At 42.8% G+C, this 21,077-nt stretch overlaps 1 protein-coding gene and 1 long non-coding RNA gene across 4 annotated transcripts in view; one reads left to right on the top strand and one right to left on the bottom strand.

Annotated features, from left to right (window-relative positions):
- sorcs3a (sortilin related VPS10 domain containing receptor 3a) overlaps positions 1-21,077 on the top strand; it is a 232,051-nt gene that overhangs the window by 208,261 nt on the left and 2,713 nt on the right. For both annotated transcript variants that reach the window (XM_030730511.1, XM_030730512.1), the window contains exons 20-26: positions 2,094-2,227; positions 3,517-3,640; positions 4,122-4,234; positions 15,234-15,365; positions 15,460-15,559; positions 18,250-18,355; positions 19,584-19,744. In XM_030730511.1, the coding sequence (XP_030586371.1) occupies positions 2,094-2,227; positions 3,517-3,640; positions 4,122-4,234; positions 15,234-15,365; positions 15,460-15,559; positions 18,250-18,355; positions 19,584-19,744 (870 nt within the window). The remainder of the gene's footprint in view (positions 1-2,093; positions 2,228-3,516; positions 3,641-4,121; positions 4,235-15,233; positions 15,366-15,459; positions 15,560-18,249; positions 18,356-19,583; positions 19,745-21,077) is intronic.
- On the bottom strand, positions 18,174-20,695 carry LOC115781089 (uncharacterized). Of its 2 annotated transcripts, none has more exons than XR_004020053.1 (3): positions 20,560-20,695; positions 19,592-19,855; positions 18,174-18,526 (listed from the first exon to the last, which is right to left on the bottom strand). It is a non-coding gene; the product is annotated as an uncharacterized LOC115781089 (long non-coding RNA). The 2 variants fall into 2 exon arrangements; XR_004020054.1 differs by having other exon boundaries at positions 18,458-18,481.

Genomic DNA, 21,077 nt, shown 5'->3' with positions numbered 1-21,077 from the left:
GGTGAACTATCCATTTACCTGCTATATGAGTTATCCATATTTTCGCAGACAGCAGCTGTCGCCTGCTCCTATCAGGTTACACACGAATAAATATATTCTTTCAGGGAAAATTCATGTCAGATAAATGAGTACTAAGTGACTACACTAAAAAAAATCTATAGTGTTACCTTATTTACTGTCCTTTCTCCACTCCTGTGTTTCAAAATAAAGGCTCCATATTTATACGCATTCATATTTTTAGCTCAGCTGCAAACTTGGGAGAAAAAAAATCACGACTGTCTGAATTACTCGGTGAGCGTGTCTCACAGTCCTGCAGTTTGTTGTAATGTGTGTAAACGCAGCTTAAATTTGTTACATCCTCCAACTCACGCCACATATCTCAAACTTTTTTAAGCTAATGAAGAAATGGCTCAGAGTTCAGTTTGTCGTGCACCTCCCAGCTTCGGCAGCTCGGCTCACTCAGCCGGGCTGCAGGTTCAAGTGTGCAGGCAGGCCGATTTCTACAAGCATTTACACGAGTGCAGGAGGACGATAACTGGATAAAACGAGACGTTGTGCAGAAAAACCTCAGCAGTCGTTTTGTTATCGGGCTCCACTTCTTCCTGCTCCGCACCAACATCAGATCTTTACTGATCTGTCAATCAGAGGGAGACTGCAGCTCCATAAATGCTTACTGTGCTGATGCAGCAGTTCATATGAGCAGTGACCAACACGTGAACCATGATGGCAGCATTAGTCGGTTTAACCTGCTTTCTGGATCAGACCCAGAAACTGGATGCTGCCTGTTAAATAAAGGAAACTAAACTAAAGGAATACTTTTCATTATTTAACCAAATCCATAGTTTTTCCAGCACCTTCACTAGAATAATTCCCAGTGAACATAATTTCTGATATAAATATAAATGAGTGTTATCTCAGAGGGCATCTCTGGATCATTAGAGTTCTGGCTGCCCATATGACCCTTCATACAGTATAAAGCACTGTGAGATGTTCTCCATGAATAAAACTGAATTATCTGTTGGGGGTTTAAAGAAGCGCAGAAAGTGGATTTTTATGGTGTGGAAATAATAAAGAACCAAAAAATAGTTTAATTCAACTCATCAGTTTATGTAACGGTGATGTGCAGAAATGGAAACTCTATTTAAAAACCTTGTTTTGCCACAGAGAGAGCAGTTACATCTGTCAGCTGTTTAAAAACACAGCACAGCGGGCAGGAAGGAAGCTCATCCATTCCTGATGATTTTCTCCAAGAAAAGGGGAAATAATTTCAAACAAACACACACCGAACTTACTGTCATAGTTATTGTTAAGAAACGTACTGTCACAACTCAGCGGATACAAAATAAAGATGAATATGAATGAGAACAAGATCACACAAACATGCAGCGTTTCATCTTCTGCCATCACAGCGTGCACGCTGTAATAACAGGCTGCCATATATGTCTCACCTATTAGGCGGTCTCAGTGCAGGCTCACACTGCCTAATTGGCTAAGGTGTGTTTGACTTGCTTTGCAATTATTGCAGTATAGAATTAACAATAAGCTGCACGGCTGTTACATCATTTGATTTTGCATTGAGTGACAGTTTATTTTTGCAGTCAAGTGACATAAAAAGTCTCCAGCTGTTTAATTGTGCTGATAAACTATCACAGTAATACTTCATGAAGTTGCACCAACATGTTTATGGAGTAAGAGGTGTAACAGTCTTGAATTTTGAAAGCATTTCCATCCATCACGTCGCAGTAATGCAGCCTCGGCTGCACCTGGAGACTTCCTCTCTATGAGTTCAGCTGATATTTGTTTTCACAATGTTTGCATTCATCCATTTTTCTTATCCCACTTATTCTGCTCAGAGGATTGGGGCTTTGTGTGTGTGTGTGTGTGTGTGTGTGGGGGGGGGGGGGGGGGGGGGGGGGGGGGGGGGGGGGGGGGGGGGCTGTCCTTACCCAGAATGCAGTGGGCATGTGGACTGAGAAACAGAGAAGTACTCAGATTCACACTGTTTAAGTGTGTATTCACCTCAGATACTGAGAACATCACCCCCCACCCCCCCCCCCCCCCCCCCCCCCTTGTCTGTCCTGCTTCTTTCTCAGGTCCAGTGGAGCATGTCCAACTTCTCGCTCCCTTTGTGGTCATCAGAAACAAAGAAGTGAACATCACAGCGGTGGTCTTACCGAGCCACTCACGCACAGTCACCTACTTCTGGTGGCTGGGAAACAATACTGAGGTAATGACTGCCACACACGACTCAGTAATTCACACGCCTGCAGTTTAGATTTTAGTTATGTTTTAAAGCTGGATGGTAAATGCTGCTGTTAGATCACACTCATCAATAAATGCTTTTGTCTGTGCCTGAGAAATTTTTATGAACAAAACAGATCTGCCACAAAAATTAGAGAGCATGTCTCCTCATCCTGAAAGTACTCAAAGGTGGTACCAATACTGATGATGCTTTGACTTTCTGCCTGGTTAGTGTTCTGATAATTTATCAGTTTATGGTGCAGGTATTCCTAAACACACCAGGGGATCTTCCTGACTTTGCTCTGTCACCACTTTGAGACAGTTTTGATTTTAAGGTCTTGAATAATTTTAGGCCTGAATCATGAAGACTGGGTTCATTTCACTGTGACTTTATTAACCCGTGCTTAGCAGTGCCAGCAGGCCGACGTTTCGAGTTATGAGTATATTTGTAATATTGGCACATTTTGGCACAGACAAAATATACAAGGTTCCCTCGAGGCTGAATTCAGGGACTTGATGATCCTTTCTGTTGTGCTCTGGAGGGAGCTGCTTTGCTTTGATGGTTCACACAGCTGTGAAGCAAATGTTAGAGCAGTGCTGTTGTGCTTATAGCAGGGTTAGGTTAACGCTGAGCTTAAAGATGCCTCAGTCACATTTGTGTCACTTTTAATGGCCGGATTATCATGGATGTAATGAACTTGTGCAGGGCCTCGAGTCTGCTGCTCGTAGCGTGTCCTGTGACGTTACTGCTGAATCCGAACTAACACATCTGGATCCCTTTTCTGCATCCACCCTGATGTGGTCATGGTAACAGCTGCAGAATAGCTCACACACAGAGAGGCTGCTGCTGCCACAGCTCAACTAGATTTCCTTCTTTGTTGGAATATTTTATTTTACTGCATCGATTCCATCCTGCAAGAGTCTAAACACGAGACGTACGCCCATTAATCACCTGCCAGTGAAATCATTTCTGATGCTGTCAGAGGTGCATCTTTGGGCAAAGTAGGACCAAAGTTAGCACCATCATTGATTAGCTTTACCCTGGTGAGGATATTTGTGCCACACACAGAGGTGAGAGGTCACAAAACGTCATAACTAAGAGTAACAGTAGAAACAGTAGAAACATTAGAAGCAGATGGGAGTCAAACTTCTGTCTTGTGTCACGTGATCGCGCCCTGCTGCCCCACGTCAGTCAAAATGATCTCAGCAGTGTTGAGCTTAAAAACTGCAGCATGATTTCTGTGTTTACCTGTAACTTCCAAACTGTGCTTGCAGCCAGTGATAACATTGGATGGGAGCATCTCGTACACGTTTCCGAGTGAGGGGACGCACACGGTAACGGTCCAGGTGGCTGCCGGTAACACCATCTTACAGGATACGAAGAGCGTAGCAGTCAAAGGTCAGTGTTTGTTCACCGAGCTCCTGCAGCTGCTAACAACTCTCTGAGTCTGTTGGCACATAATTGCAGTTTAATGGAAGGCAGTTAAATACTTTTTATTTTACAGTTTTTTTCCCTCTGTATGAGATGTAAAACAGCGCCTGCTTGACTAAAATGTATCACATTACTGCTGGAACCTCTAAAGAATATGTCTTCATTTAAAATGAAGTGATCCAGCAGCAAGTATCTGTAAAATGCAATGATTTATTACCAGAGAATGGGTTGGCATAAAGCTGTGACATTTTCTAATTATCTAGAAGTGCATCTGGTACATTTAGCCAAAGGGAAGTGCGGGGGATATGAGAAAGCCTCTTCTTTTCATCAAGTGTTAACTACCTGAAACTCGACTTGAGCAAAATGACAGTTGGCACAGCTCACTGAGAATAATGCCTTCGGATCCGAGTGAATTAATGGCTGATTCTCCCCCGACTCTCCTCGACAGAATTCTTCAAATCTCTACTTTTATCTTTCTCCCCTAATCTGGACGAGTTCAACCCCGACATACCCGAGTGGAGGCAGGATGTGGGGAGAGTAATTAAGAAGGCTCTGCTCCAAGTGAGTGATTTTCATTTCCTCTCCTCCTCCCTTCCATCCTTCCATTTCTGTCTGTTGTGCTTCTTTCCTTTCCTTTCCATCATTTTTTCTCCGACTTCCTGTCTCATCCTGCTATTTCTCAATTATTTCATGCACCCCTTTGCGGCCCAGTACTCTGGGGGCTCACTGGTGCAGCAAGAGAACGCCCTCAGCTACCCCGTGATTCATCATCAGGCAGGTGTGGAGACGGCTCTGCTTTCCTTCTCTCCCAAGATGGCTGCACGAGCGCCAGTTCCTTAATTTTAAAGTCAGAAAATGAAGTTGGAGCCGAGGAGACCTGGGAGTGACGATACCTGTCACCGTGGCTAATGTGTGTGCGCACTTGATCGTAGGTGGCGTGCAAGTGCTCTTAATGTGTGTGTGGGAAGCTCACCCATCATTGCTAAGTGCTACTCATCTCTCCATTCACAGCTCATGAATAGAGTGCTGCATTTTTTTGCTGTGCTCTTAGCCATCTTAACAGCATATTGAGTGTCAGGAGCTGCAGGTGGGTGCCTTTGGAGGCACGTTTAAAGTGGCTGAAGGGGAACTCTGTGTCACCCGGACGACCCCAGACTCAGAGTCATGTTTGCAAACCGATCGATTCACCGTTCCCCTCCAAATGTGCCGTTTGTGCCATTTTAGTTCATTTGCCTTTAACGAGATTTGAGGGTTTTCCTCATCGTGCTGTTTATTAGAAGTAACGCGACTCTGCTAAAATAATGGAGGGTGGACTGATATTAATGATCCTGTGGGCAGACTTGTGTTATTTATACGTGAACCAGCTCGGCTCACTCTTAAATAAATCACTGCAGTTATTGATGCTTTCTCAAGCTATTGAAAGCTTGTGTACTCCACTAATTACTGAAGTTAAATTGAGCTCTGTTGGTGTTAATTCACTCATGATTAAAGTGTTTCAGCATGTGAGAAATGGTGCAGATGCCTCAAGTTTAACTTTTCACCTCTTTATCATCTTTAAAAAGTCCATACTTTTCACTGCTGCTCACCCAGATTAACTGTTACTAGCTTAGTGATCTAAAACAGTCAAATGAAGTGGGCACCGGGACCCCAGACCCTGTGAATGCATGATGACACCTGTGTTACCTGTTCAGGCTGTGTGTCAGCAAGCCGTCTGTGCAGGTGCTCGCAAAGAGCCGACGCTGCTTTTGTCCTTTTTCCTTCGTGCAGAAACACCAACGTTCATATCTTCATTCCTCAGAAGGAGTTGATGCTTTCAGGCGAGTCTGAGGCCTGTGCTGACATCACAGATGCAAGTGGCCAGAAAAGGACTTCCAGTAAGGAAGTGACACTAGGAAATGATACTGAAGAATATTAATTCAATATAGCCGCAAGCGGCGATAATAGGCCCTCACCGGCCGCAGCCCAGGTGCTGGTGCCGATTTGAACCCATCTTTTCCAGCCATGCCTGTTTTTGCCCTTTTTATAGCTTCTTCATATGAAATATTGAAATGGGTGAACTGGCTATAACAAAGAAAAAGATGCCATATTTAGGGCATCTCCATGGCAACATCTTACAGCTTACACTTTTTCTGACTGTAGTTTTTTGTTCAGGGAGATGTGAAGAATGCATGTACCAAATTTCATGCATTTTTATCCATTGTTGAGTAACCAAAAGGTAATTTTTCAATTGCAGAAATTTCAAATTTTTTCCCATAGGAATAAAATGGGGCAGTTTTGGGATCGTCATGGCAACAGCGTGCAAAATATGATATAGGTGTGATTGACTTTTTTGATCAGGTTGACATGGAGAATCTGTGAACCAAATTTCATGTATTTTGGGCAAACTAAGGCAAAACTTTTGTATTGGAGAAATTTCACTTTTTCCCATTAGAATAAAATGGGGCATTTTGGGCTTCGCCATGGCAACGTGTTAGAAAATAGACTATGGGTGTGATTGGCTTTTTTGATCAGCATGATGTCAAGAATGTTGACACAAATTTTCATGCATTTCAGAAAAACTAAAATTCTGGACCTAGTTGTGGGTTCAGGCTGGTTCAGTAAGTACATAAGTGATTAAATTTTGAGGCTGATCGGCCAAAGATTGTGCGAACGAATGCGCAAACAAATTTGCGGCGAGACACAAAAACAAAGGCCAAATTCATGGGGTTGCCATGGCAACACCGTTGAATATTCTATAAAATCCCGCAGAACTTTTGATGGCCCGCTTGTCTAGATGATCCTGAGCGATTTTGGTGTCAGTCAGTTAAACGCCCTAGGACAAGTTGATTCAAATACAAGGTTTGCAAAAACGCTGACTCAGCAAAGTACAAAGTTCAATCCAAGATGGCCGACTTCCTGTTTGTCAGGCGGCAAGTTCATAATGTAATTTTTAGTTGGTCTTTACACGATATCTTAATGACCCGAATTTTCGGGTTCTATCGCCAACTTTTTTTTTGCCCGTCCCATAGGAATGTAAAATTTCAGAATTCTAGGGGACGCTGTTTCGTCACTTTTTAGTTTTTTTAATGGCACCATTAAAAAACAAAATGTTTCACCAGACCTGGCGTGTATGCAAAAATTGGTGAGTTTTCGTTAATGTTTAGGGGGGTAAATTTGCGATCGTTTACTCAGAAAGAATAAAGAAGAAGAATAATGAACGACGCCAACGATTCCAATAATGCACTTTTCCAGTCACCTTCATATATATGTTTTCGGAAACGTCTCGTTGCGCTCGTCATTGACCCAATTTCGTCGTGTAAGCGAGCTCGTGACGCTAACAATTTCAATTATGGGCTGTTCCATTCACCCCCATATATACGTTTTCGAGAAGCGTTCAACCTGCCCTACCTTGTTTGAGGGTCCATTGTCAAAGTCGAGCACGAAGCGAAGCACTCGACTTTGACCCTTTTTCGTTTTTTGCGCGAGTGAATACAATAGGCTCCTCGCCGATCCCTTCGGGAGGCTCGGGCCTAATAATACTGATAAATGAATACTTTTAAAAGTGGGCTTTAATTTCTTTTACTGGAAGAATCAGTTATTTTGGTCAGAGACTTTTTTGAAGATAAATCAGATCTCTGCTCTTCATGGAGGTTTCTTCCTGTTTCCTGTTCATCACCTGATGGTTTCAGTCACCGCAGCATCTTTACAGTGTGACGCTCATTGAGACAAATGCTGTTGTGCAAAAGTGCTATAGACATAAAAAAAATATACTTTTTTGATACCATGTTTCTGACTGTCGAGGGTGGCTGCAAAGAGATGTGTGCCCGTGCCTCAGATTTCCTTTACAACACATTTTTGAATATTATGTTCAATTTTATTTGCATGTCTTATACTGAATATGTGAACTTTACCGTTAACCAAATATTAAAAACCAATTATCAGTTAGAAATGGTGCAGATACATTTGAAACCAGAAGTTAAAAAGACACATATGCATGTTTTTATAAAACTTTCCTGTTTTAGGTCATTTAGGATTACCAAAATTATATTTGCCAAATGCCAGAATAATGATTTCTGACTTCTGTCTGCAAAGTCAAAAGTTTACATACATTTCATTAGTATTTGGTACCATTGCCCTTAAACTGTATGACTCCGGTCAAATGTTTTGGATATCCTTCCACAAGCTTCTCACAGTAGGTGGTAGGAATTTCCTCCTGACAGAGCTGGTGTAACTGAGCCACAATTGTAGGCCGCCTTGCTCGACCTGTTTATTCAGCTTTGCCCACAAATTTTCAATAGGACTGAGATCAGGGATTTGTGCTGGCTACTCCAAAACACTGAGTTTGTTATCCTTTAAGCCACTTTGTAACCAGTTCGGCAGTATGCTTCAGGTCCATTTGGAAGACCCATTTGAGCCCAAGCTTCAACTTCCTCGCTGATGTCTTGAGATGTTGCTTCAGTATTGCCACATAATGTTCTTTCCTAATGATGCCATCTATTTTGTGAAGTGCACCAGTCCCTCCTGCAGCAAAACAACCCTACAACATGATGCTGCCGCCCCCGTGTTTCACAGTTGGGATGGTGTTCTCAGGCTTGCAAGCGTCTCCTTTTTCCTCCAAACGTAACGATGTCATTACAGCCAAACAGTTCAGTTCTAGTTTCATCAGACCACAGGACACGTCTCCAAAAATAAAGGTTTTTGTTCCTGTGTGCATTTGCAAACATTAATCTGGCTTTTTTATGCTTCTTTTGGAGTAATGGCTTCTTCCTGGCAGAGTGGCCTTTCAGCCCATGTCGACACAGTACTCGTTACACTGAATAAAGACACTCTCTTACCAGCTTCAGCCAGCATCTTCACAATGATATGCACATTTTTGGACCAAAGCACATTCATCTCTGGGACACAGAACCCGTCTCCTTCCTGAGCACTGTGATGGCTGGACATTCCCATCTTGTTTGTACTTGCGTATAATTGTTTGTACAGATGAACGAGGCGCCTTCAGGCATCTGCAAATTGCAGTCAAGGATGAACCAGACTCGTGCAAGTCCACAGTTCTCTTCCTGATATCTTTAGACTTTCCCATGATGTTACACAGAGAAGCAGTGTGTTTCAGGTGTGCCTTAGAATACATTCCCAGGTGTGTCTCTAATTAACTCAGATGTTGCCAATAAACCTATCAGAAGCTTCCAAAGACATGACATCATCATATGGGCTGTCCCAAATTGTTTAAAGGCATCATAATCTTAGTGTATGTAAATTTATGACTTTGCAGAAACTAATAAAAAACGCCTTAAAAAGTTCTCTCTCCCATTTTTCTGCCATTTGGCAAATATAAATAATTTTGGTAATCCTAACTGACCTAAAACAGGAAAGGTTTATTCTGATTTCATGTCAGACAGTGAGAAAGCATACATGTGTGTCTTTTTATACAGTGTATGTAAACTTCTGGTTTCAACTGTATGATTTGTAACCGTGCAGATGGTGGCAGAAATGTGGCCCGCAGTGATTTTTCCGCCTCACTTTTCTCTCATTGTGAATCATGTCAAGTGTGTGGTTCAAATGCTTTTCGCCTCCTTTCCATCACACATACCACCCACACCTGACTGCACTCTGTTCACAGGTCGTTCTTTTCCGTAGTCTCGGCCTGCGGGTCGCTTTCATCGAGCCAAAATCTGAATGTAACTAAATTGATTCAGAATTTTTTTTCTGTTCTCAGTGAAATGGGCCATTTGTGATGTGGAGCAGGATAATTACTCCACTTTCATAGTGAGAGCTTCAGTGCACTTAGTTTATGAAATGCAGCGTTTCAGTGCCGTAGTACACATTAGAGGGCCGTGTTATCAATCATAGAACTAAGATTACCATACATAACCATGCAGTTCTCCCTGAAGTGAAATCAAATTGAAAACGTAGTTGGGAGCGACAGTTGCTGTATGTGTTCTTCTTTTATTGTCTTGCACTGGTGGCTGAATTGTCACTTTTGTCAGTTTTCATCTTTTCATATTACGCTGTTTGATATCAGATACTTGTTTCTGTGAAAGGGCTGCAGATCTGTTTATGTTCATGCATCTGACACAGAGTTCATTTCCAGACAAACATATTGTCCAAGTGGTGACAGGAAGGTTTATTTTTCCTTCGTTTTGTTATGGCTGAGGAGTCCTGCTGGAGACGCAGGCCAGTCCACAGCTGATGGCTTTTCGACATAGTAAACAACTTCCCGACAATAAAATCGGAGATGAGGAAGGGAACAAATCGCAATTAAAGTCAAGGCCCATTTAACGGAGGTGCAGTGCTTTGTGGCGCCATTGCCGAATGTATCAAGTCATGATTTTTGCACTCTTCGCCTATAGGCTCATTTCAGTGGCGCTGCCTCTGCTGCTCCTGAACGTGCACCCTTTAATCGAGGTTATTTCATTCCACTCCGTCTTTCTTTAGCCACCTCCCTTTCATATTCCCTTAACGTTCCTCTGCTCAGACTCATATAGTTTACAATGTTCATCCTCCTCCATAGCTTCCCTCGAAGGTTAATGCAAGCTATCAGGCTATGTCTCTTTATTGCTTCCCCAGAGGCACTGGATTCTTTTTTTATCCATCTGAGGCGGGTAAACCATCCACACTAATGTGATATTTGCATCATTTGTCTGCTCCCAGTTGTAATGTTGACAATTGACTTGCTTTCAAATGACTGGAATGCATATGAAGTTTTATGACTGAACATCTTTGGCAACTTCACTTTGGCCTAATACTTAGTGAATATTGATTAATAAAATGTGGCACCATCTTCATCCCCGGAGGAAGAGGCCCTCTGATTTTGGTGATCACCTGACCTTCTTTTTCATGCCAACACGAGGCTGTCGGGTTTGGATTTTTGTATGAAATTTGTATGAATGTTAACTGACTGCACTGCAGTTACATGTGCACTTGTGCATTTAAATCCAATCTTGATTGTTTGCCATAAATCAGGTTTTGCACTTGTTTCCAGATCTCAGTGATATTAATGATATTGATGATGTCATGGTAGTGATGGTAAGCTGTGATGGTAATATCAGTCTTTTAGATGGTGAGTTCAGTTCTTTCCCAGCTTTTCACTGTACATCACAGGTGATGTATTGATCTTTGACCATGTACTTATTAGACTGAGTTTAATGTTCTTGGTGATTGTGGTTATATCTGTTACCTGGAAATCAGCATCTAATCAGAGATGCTGAGAAAAGGTTAGCATGATTGTGTGTGTGGCACAGAGCGACTGGAGCACATGAGCAGTGTATATGATATATGTGCCCAGATCTCAGGTGTTTGTCAGCAGGAACCAGGTTATATATTTTGATTTTTAGTTACATTTATTTGTTATTTTAGGAGTAATTTTGCTCTTCCTTACCTGTGCCTGTGGTGTGGTCCATGCAGGTGGGGCTGAGGAACATCAGGTAGAGATAAAGTATATACAGAGAAATCGCTGCTGGCATTAAAGCCGAATTCCTGCTTCATTGTTTTAGTTTCTTTTTGCCTGATTAAATTTCATCATTTTCTTTTTTACTTTGTTTCAAAAAGAATTGCAGTAACTTCTCTGCACCTACTTCTGGTTTCTCTCATATGCTTTTTAATAGATTCTGGTGACAAAAAGCAACATCCATCCCTCAGGTTTCACCATGCTGTGACACCCGATGGACCGATATGACTGTTTATTCCAACATTTGTGAGATGAATCCAGCTGCATGTATTTTCTAATTATTCCTGTAGTGTTACCAGCAGGTCGATTCCTTCGGGCTCAGATTATCAGTCGTGTTCCCACAGGATGAACTTTCATCACTTCATTTTAATCTAGGTGCTGTCATCAGGACACAATATTTATTTTTTGACCAACCTGGAGAACATACCTGGAAAAACACGTGACCCTCCCATCAGCCACTGCTTCTATACTAAACCAAGAAAATGGAAACATTTAAGGTTTTGCTGTGCTGAAGTTCACCCTCAGAGATGAGCTAGAACAGCTATAAACTGTAATTTTTATTTTTAATATGAAATTTAAAATGAATGTGTTACTTAAATATTGTTGAAGCTGCAGAAGAACTTCCAAACTGGAATGTCAGTAGAAGTTATCTCTATTAAATTTAAACTAAAGTGTTTCAAATCAAAAATTAGTTGCTGTAAAACAAACAACCCAAAAAAGTGTAGAAGGATAATAACTGAGAGCAGAGTCCCTCTGGAGTTTATCTTCTTCAAATAGTATTTCTTAAAATGAACTTGTAAAATATTGCATTGTGAAACCTTCATATCAAACCAAATTGAGCCGCCTTCCCTGCAGCCTGTCCTCTCTGAGGATCTCACCTCTCTTCCTGTTTACATCCCGATTTAATTTTTGTATCCAGCAGTGAATTTGCAGTATATCAAAAAGGGAGCGCTCCAGATGAGCCAGACAGATTTATAAACTAATGACAGATTGCAGTGAGAGTCAACATGGTCCATGTGCATTGATTTTTTTTTTTTTCTTTTCCACAGGCTGTTGCCTCTTTTGTCATCCCATTCACTGTATCTCCCTCTCCACTGCCCCTCTCTCATTGCGAGGCATGCTCACGGCTATTATTTGTCCACTACTTTGTTACTCAAATAGTGATTTTTCTGCTTGATAATTGATGTGCTTTGGCTTTACCTGCTCCATTGTCCACCCCAGGCCAGAGGGAAACCATAAAAACATCACAGGCTCTAAAATGAAGAGTGATTGCCACACAGGCTCTGCCCCCCCATTCTTGCTTGTACTGCACAAACTGTTAAAAGCTAATGGCTTGAAAAAAGGAAATGCTTCTCCAGACACAAAAATGCAAACATTTGTCAACCTTTTTGCATCAAAATAAAAAATACTTTTTAAAAAAAAAAAAACATGGTTGGAAACTGAAGCCAGAAAACATTTAATTGTTGTTATTAATTAAAGAATAACTACTGTGTGCTGTTAGAGGGCAGTCTGGTCTTACAGACATCTACACAGATCAGAAAAGATATGCGTTATTTGCCCCATGCAGTTATACACAGGACAATGCACAGTGAAATGTATTTTGTTCCTGCAGTCAATAGTAAAAATATATAACAGCAAAAATGGTAAATGGTATAGTGCAAACTGAACAGAATAGAGTCATTTACATATTGTGTAACAGTCCAGTTAGGGCTCAGAGTTGAGCAGACGGATGGCTTGTGGGTAAAAACTCTTCTTCAACCTTTCAGTCTCAGTCCTCAGGCAGCAGGAACGCCGGCCTGATGGGAGCAGGGAGAGTGTGCAGGGTGGCTGGGCTGTTTTAGGATCTTCATGGCCCCTAACCTGCACTGCTTGGTGTAAATGTCCTGCAGGTTGGGGAGGGTGGTTCTGATGGTCCGTTCAGCTGAACGAACCACCCTTTTAAGGGCCATGAAGTCCTGCTTAGTGCAGTTTCCCATCCAGGTGGTGATGCTCCCACGCATGATGCTCTCGATCAATCCCACAACAGCAAACTTGATGATGACGTTGGACTCTGACGTGGCCTCGCAGTCATGGGTGTACAGTGAGTACAGCAGAGGGCTGAGCACAAAGCCCTGGGGGGGGTCCGGTGTTGAGGGTGAGGGAGGATGAGGTGAGGTGACCCACTCGTACCACCTGTGGTCTGCTGGTCAGGAAGCTGTAAATCCACCTGCACAGGGATGGGCCCAGGCCCAGGTCCAGCAGCTTGGAGACCAGCCTGGAGGGAACTATGGTGTTGAATGCTGAGCTGTAATCTACAAACAGCACTCTCACATAGTTCCCCTTACCAGTGTCTATGTGTGAAAGGGTCTTATGGAGGAGGAAGGTTATGGTGTCATCTGTGGATCTGTCTGGCCGGTATGCAAACTGTAGTGGGTCGAGGGTGGTGGGCAGTGAGGAGGTGATGAATGTCTTGATGAGTCTCTCAAACACTTCATCACCACAGAGGTGAGTGCTATGGGCCTGAAGTCATTGGGGCTGCATATCACTGTAAACACAGGTGCCAGCTGATCAGCGCAGGTCTTAAGGACACGTCCGTTTCATCAAAATTTGATGAAATTGATGTTTGAAAATACTGTCCGGAGCTTCGTTTCTGTCTTGTAGCTTTCTTCGGTTCCTGAGTCCTTTGGATGAATATATGAGTTCTTTGGGTCGGCCAGAATGCGGCTGTCATTCCAACAAGGAAGTTGTGGTTGCAGGTCTGTGTATAGTATAAATTGGTTCCAGGAAAGAGACAAAGAGAGACATGGAAAACTTCCTGCTGGATAACTTCACCCTTCTGTGATATATTTCATTATCACAGAGTGTGCTGATTCATTTTTGAGTGTAGCAGGGCTGCAGTGAGGCTGTCTGGTTGCCATTTGGGGTGATGTGCTTATTTGCAACAATCCTCAGATGGGTGGAACATGTGAAACTAACATCAGGATGAGCCAGGACACAATTTTACCAGCAGAACAATAGATTCTAACAAGATGCACAAACTTATTTACCTGCTGTGGCAGATCTGTGTATGGTCTCTGTGCTGCTTCAGAACAGCTGATGTAATGACACAAAAATGTTTGAGGACCATCAACATGTGAGCGGCTGCTGACTTTCAAGCTTCACATCTGAATAAATACAACCACTTAATTTGAGCGTGGACTTACAGCCAATTACATCTTAATGAGTTCTATCTTAAGACTGCAAAGGAAGCTTCTCATGGATCATTACACTGAATCCCACCATTTCTGGAAATAGACATAAATGTGCTGTATGTAGTGTTTCAGTGTAAAACGAGTTTGCATTGTAATGAATGTGTCGAGCAGATCAAATGTTACAGTGTATCTTTGCTTTTCTGCGTGATCGGTCCCAGGGGGGTGGGGGTGGGGGGGGGTGCAGTAATCACACACCAAAGCCGGCATCGTCTCACTGTAAGATGCACTCAGCACAACAACGCCTTTAATCGGGGCAGCTTTCCTGAGTCTGCAGCCGTTTTCACACAGCAGCGCAAATGTTTTCTAGACGTTCGCCAACGAAGATCCAACAAGGCAAATATTCAGCTGGTGTGGCAGTGGTTTCACCCAACAGCAGTTTAAGAACTCTGAGCTCACAGTTAGCAGTTAACGGCTGCAGTGCTGCACTGCTGCACTGTTACGATGGAGTAAATGGTGACGTCTATCTTTGCTCTCCAAGATCCCAAAGATGCTTAATCTGTTCTGTATTCATTCCATTATTTATATTTGCGTATCTAAATAATGTATAAATATGTATATATAACTAATTAGATGACAGGAAATATTTTTACACCTGTTTCTCCCGACACTGTCCGGCATTTACACGTAACAACAGTTTAAGTTCCTCAAGCAGAGAAATGATGACCGTCAGTGAGGAAACGAGCCACGTGGACGCTGCAGCCTCCCTGTTGGCGGTCTGTGATTTACAGCACGGCCACGCTGCCTCCATTTTTGTGGCGCTTTCAAACAGGATTGCATCTAACTGAGACTCCAAAGGACACGCGTATCCGTTTGAAGTCCTGTCAGTGTCTTTAATGCCATGACGCTTTTATTTTCACAGCATCACTCTGATGGTAAATAAAAACATATTTCTACCTTGTGACAGGTGGCTGACTTCCCGGAGGAGCAACTCCTGGTAGCGGTGTTCCCTGGAGTGCCAACAGCTGCTGAGCTCTTCCTGTTGCCTTACAAGAACCAATCAGAAGGCAAGAAAAAGAGCGAGGAAGTGCTAGAGCAGGTACGGTGGTCCATAAGTGAAATTTAGAAATAGTTAAAATTCCTCCAGCTTGATTGTTGTGGCTACAAACCCTCCATGCTGCATCTTTTCACAGGCGTCTGACATAATTGTAAGCGCGCTGAACCAAAACCTGGTGGAGTTCGAGCTGAAGCCTGGCATCAGGGTGATTGTTTACAACACACAGTTAACACTCGGTAAGAAGCATTCGCTCCCACGGCTTCAGTGTCACCATGAAGTTATCATCTGTAATATCAACTTCTGGGGGTGATGTAATCATGCCCTGCGTTTTCATTTTCACGTGCCAAAAAAACAGAACTGCAATAACTGTTTTGACAACAAGAATTTTTCTTTGGTCCACCAATTAAGATTCCTGTCAGCCTGCCTCTCTCCCCGGCGAGCGAACACAGGCGAGGATGGGAGGGGTTTGATTTTAAGTGGCGCTCCTTGAGAAGAGGGATCTTTTATGTCTGCCATCAAAAGCTGAACATCTGTTCTATTTCTTTTACAGCCATCCAACCACAAAATGAGTGTTACACTGAGTATAATTATGTTGATTATTTAGTCCTTGAGAAAGAACACTGTACAATTTCAGGGCGGAGGCAAAATTTAGAATTGCTCAAGAAGTCAACAGCAGTGTTCAGTGGGAGGCTGGTTGACATTAGAGACCTTCGAATAAAAAAAATACGCAGCTGTATCAAATCAGCGCTGATTCACGGGGACGCGCTGATTGTAAATAACACGGCTGGACTGGAAACGTCTCATTTTATTGGTTTGGGGCTCGGTCCTGCTCAGCAGCTCCTGTGCTCCACTGCTGGACAGGTCTTACCTTATATTCACTGCTTGGCTGGTTTCATTAGGCGCACAGTCTCTGGAGGCACACAGCCATGAGTTGTCTGCAGCTCAAAGTGATAGGTATTAACAGCTCGCTGACGTTCTGTGGTGTGCTGCACTCTAATGACATTGGAGGTGTACCCAGCTGGATCCCTCTTTATATTTCACCTCCTAAGAAAAGGTCTAAAAAGCCTTGAAGCGGCCTGAGAAAGGTCATCAGCACACGCAGCTCCATCTCGTAGCCGAGGGCTCGCGTAGCGCTAAACCCATCACAGAAATGTGCTTTTTCCTCACTGACAGACATTAATGCACTCCTCACAGTGATGAGAAGAGTTTAAGGCTTATGAGCAAAACCACATACTGTGATATTAATCATATTAGTCCTGGTTTGGTTGGGTTCTTTTCTGAATGAATGTTGGTACATTTAACCATGTTAAAGTCACCTGTTTGAATTTGCTGCTACTGAAACTGCAGTTTCACACTACAACACCTCATAATTCGTATTTTAAAAATAAAAGCATAATCTCAGAAGTCATTACTGTTCTGTATGTAAAATATACTGTAGTGTAGAGAGGCCTCAGACCCTTTAATAGGTCACAGGTAACACACCCAGGTGTAGGTTTCAGGGTCACTTAACTTTGTGGTGACATCATCATGGAGATTCTGAAAATGTGCTGACATGTGACCAAAAGCAAACCCGAGCCTGACCCTGGTGACCCGGGGGTTATAATGATGTGACTGCTCTCTGCTCCGGTACGTTTTCCTGTTGCTCAGTAATTGCTTTTAGGTGCTGCTGCAGTGCCTGCAGCTATTTCAGGTATACCTGGGGTTGTTTTCCATTTGCATTGTTACTCATGCAAAAATACAGTCACTGGACTGTTTTTGGAAACCCACAAATCTGCCTGCAACAGCCAATCAATAACTGGAGTGAAGTAATATTTTATGTATGCAGTAAAGTGTTTCCAGGACTTACCTGGAGGTCTGGAGAGCTTTCCTCCATAGCCTGTATATAAAAGATGAACAGCTCCCAGTTCTGAAGTGTGTTAAACCTGCAGGTTTTTTTTTTTAAACAGGCTTCCATAGAAGTTTCTAATGACTTTAAGAGCTCGATATTTGTAAATGATGGCTGTTATTAGCCAGAAAGGAAGCTGGGGTATGCTCACTGGTCATCATCCTCTGAGCAGGCAGGCTCTCCTGGTGGTAGATCCACCCCCGCCCCGCTCATCCTGCCTCTGTCTGTCACAGCTCGAGCAGCCACAAACTGCCAGAGTGCGTCTGTTGTCCGGTCCTGATCGTCTGTGGCATCAGGACAGTTCAGTCTATGCAGAAGCTCAGCTGACACACTTTTGTGTCACAGAGTAAAGCTTTCACCAAAGCTGAAATACCTTCAGCTCACCTGGATGTGTGTTCACCTCGATTCCTGTCAGTTTGCATCGCCTCACATCTTTGTGTGAACTTTGTAGGTGAATTCAGAGCTCGGATGCTGGTTCAGCAGCTCTCAGTCAGTTATGTATCGATACATTTGAAGGCCGTCTGAACCCGACTGATTTATTACAGTAATGTGTAGCTGTGATGGAGGTGGGGAGGGTGGCAGCAATAACAGCAGTAATTTTCTGTTTTCACCCCCAGCTCAGATATTTAAGGCGCACAAACACACTGAGGTCTCACAGAGCTGAGCTTCTGCAGCTCCAGGTTGTGTTAATGATTGTAATGATGGAGTGCATTAAATTCCTCACTGCTACAACTTCTGCCTCCGGTTACCTCATCAGCCACAGCGTGTAGCTGCTGGATTATTTTCAGCCATCACACAGAAAAAAGGTTTAAATATCAACGTACTAGAGGAATAACTTACAGTTATGGTTTAATAAAGTTATTGTGGATACAGAATGAGGAAAACTCTCCAAATGTAGCAAGTTCCTTAACTTTCATTTTTAAAATTTAGCACCATTATGATGAAATTGCTGAAACCAAGAACAAACATCTTCATCATCAACATTTAGTCACATCTGGTTAACTTCTTACACCCTCTCTGTCCTCTCCCCTGCTCCCACAGCACCCTTGGTGGACTCGAGCCCCCGGCACAGCAGCTCAGCTATGCTCATGCTCCTGTCGGTGGTGTTTCTCGGCCTCGCGGTGTTTCTCATCTACAAATTCAAAAGGTGCATCCCTCTCTGATTACCCCAGCATACAGCGATGACCCTGCTCTCCATTATTGATGGCAGCAGATGAGCCCTGTCTGGACCACTCTGTTATAGCCGTGTTTGGTGTTTTCCGTGGATAGATCCCTGTGGAGGTGTCACTCATACTTGTGAGATTCCAGTGCACGAGGCCTGTGCAGCAGTCAGTCAGAAAATGCAGGGAAAACGAGCCGTAAATGGTTTAATATGCGGGTTCTGTGCCTCGGATCTTATTTGCTGAATAAATTATTCATACTCAAAATGATTCTTTTGAAAAGTCTGAGGAAAATGGAAAAGCTGTCATTAATTATGGATATGAAATTTTTCCCATTAGTCGAAAGCGAATGCATTTTTCAAGAAATCTTACAGTTGACAAAACAGAGCAATTAATAACCAAAATGTATAGTAATTGCAAATAAATTGGATAGAGTCTAAATAAAGATCTATATTAGGTGGTATAAATGCAGATGAGAAAAGAAACCAGCATTACTGTAATTTTCCCATAAATTAGGCACTCGAGTATAATTAGAGTCACGGCAACTTTACAGTTTATCAGCAGCAGGAAGCAGAATCATCTTTGAAGCACAGCCGCGGCTTTAAGAAGTCTGTCAGAGTCCAAACTTTCTCTTTTTTAAACTCTCAAAAATAATAATTATAATTTTACTTGCTGATCTTGCCAAAAGATCACAGGTGCAGCGCCGCCGCAGTGCAGACGGGAGAAAATGTGCATTTAGCATAATCTGGTTCAAATTCATTCATGCCTAAAGCTTACTTTATGCAAAAGACTCAATAAAGACAAATTGAGTCATCAGAGCAGTTATAATTATATTTAAGGTGTGCTGCGTGATTCATACTGACAGCACATTTATTATTATGTGTTCTTATTAACCAGGAAATCACATCAAAATATCCTGTCGTTTATTGAAAGCTGAACCAAAGCCCAATGTTGTTTCCTCCTTTATTCTGATGGACACTGTTATAGCTGACCTTTGACCTCAGCTGCTGAATATAACTGGCCTGAGAGAGAGAGGAGGAAAGAGAGATGAAGAGAAAATGTCGAGTCTGATAAGGACAGGCAGGCACAGATGAGTTATTCACACAGTCGTGTGTAAACCTGGCACCGTGGCTGCATAGCAACAACCCAAACACTGCACCTGTGCACCACATGCTTCTCTGATATTTATCAATCTCGTCTTCTGCAAATCCTTAGAAAAATACCTTGGATCAACATATATGCTGAGGTTAACCAGGAGAAGGAGCAGGAGATGATCGGCTCAGTGGGCCCAGGAGACGGCACGCCCAAAATCACTCTGAGTGAGTTCTCCACATCCAAAGAACTCATGGAGAAGGAGCTGGACGCCAGGGTCAAACGTAAGCGAGTACACGTCAGTATTCATTGGCTCACGGGTGCTTCAGCAGCAGTGGTGGTGCTGGTGGGCTACACCCCACTGACCATCCTGAATCCTTGAGTGACACTTGAACCTGTGGCAAAAAGAAAGCTCATATTTAATCACGTGAAGAGTCACTGATGGTGGAGCTCAGCACTCCACCAACATCTGTTGTGTGTCACTACAACATTGCATTGTGGGATATTTAAACAGTGTTCTGTCCCATGTTTGCATACTCTAATATTCCCATGAAACTGTAGTATCATGGTGTACTACTGGGTTTATACCAAAGTTTCAGACGGGCTGAGAGTAACCCAGGTGATGAAGAGCACGCTGGGGTTGAATTTCTTTTCTCGGTGGCTTTAAAGCAAAAGTCCAGATGATGATATTCAGGATGGGAACTGTGTGCACACCTCAGGGATTCTTTACCTGCTGAATTTGAATTGTCTTTTAAACAGAAGAGTAGCAAATGAATCTCCTTCTTACCATTTTTGAATTATTCAGAGAGGACGAACTCCTGAGAGGAGACACCCCCTGAAATGGTTTTAAGATAGTAAGGAATCAATTCCAGTAACATCCATAGTACTGGGACCAATGAATAATTAATAAAACCAACATGTTTAGCATGTGGTTACAGGATTCAATAAAACAGCAGGACCACAGAGGTAGCGGCTCTAATCGCTGCTTATTCACTCAGACTTGAAGAATATTTCAGTTCAGCATAAAAACCATAGGTTTGATAGGCTAATAACTGCCCACCCTGACCATATACGATATCAGTGTGTTTTACATTGTTACCAATAGAAAGGAGTGCAGATCTTCTGTGACTGCAGTCAGGATCTCTGTGGCTCTGGGATACTCTGAGAGCTGCTGCACTTTCACGGCCCTGGAAAGTTGGCTGTTTCTGACCTGCGTGCTCAGATTCAGACGAGCTGTCAGGAATGGAAAGTCGCACATTAGTGGAAACCTTTGAGCACCAAGGCCACGAGTATCCTGCTTCATTTTCAGCTGAATATTTTATTCAGGGCAATGTTTGATGGTTACTTTTTTACATCTAATCTGTATTCCTGCACTAGATTCAGTCTCTTTGTGTAGCACCTCGATTCAGTGGAGGGGGACGCATGCTAACCTGCAGCAAAACAACAACAAGCGTTAAACGTTGTAAGAAAACATGTTTGTAAAACTGTAATCAACAGTTTTATTTTCCTCTGAAATTAAAGGTACCCTGTGACACTTTGGACCACTGATGATAAAAAATATTTGTTACTGTGTTTATTGTATTTTCTGAGATGATTCCTGCTTGGTCCCAAAGATCA

Source organism: Archocentrus centrarchus, chromosome 1 (assembly GCF_007364275.1).
Source record: "Archocentrus centrarchus isolate MPI-CPG fArcCen1 chromosome 1, fArcCen1, whole genome shotgun sequence".
NCBI lineage: Eukaryota > Metazoa > Chordata > Actinopteri > Cichliformes > Cichlidae > Archocentrus > Archocentrus centrarchus.
Note: the sequence above shows the minus strand (reverse complement) of the source record. Positions and strands in the feature narration are given on the sequence as shown.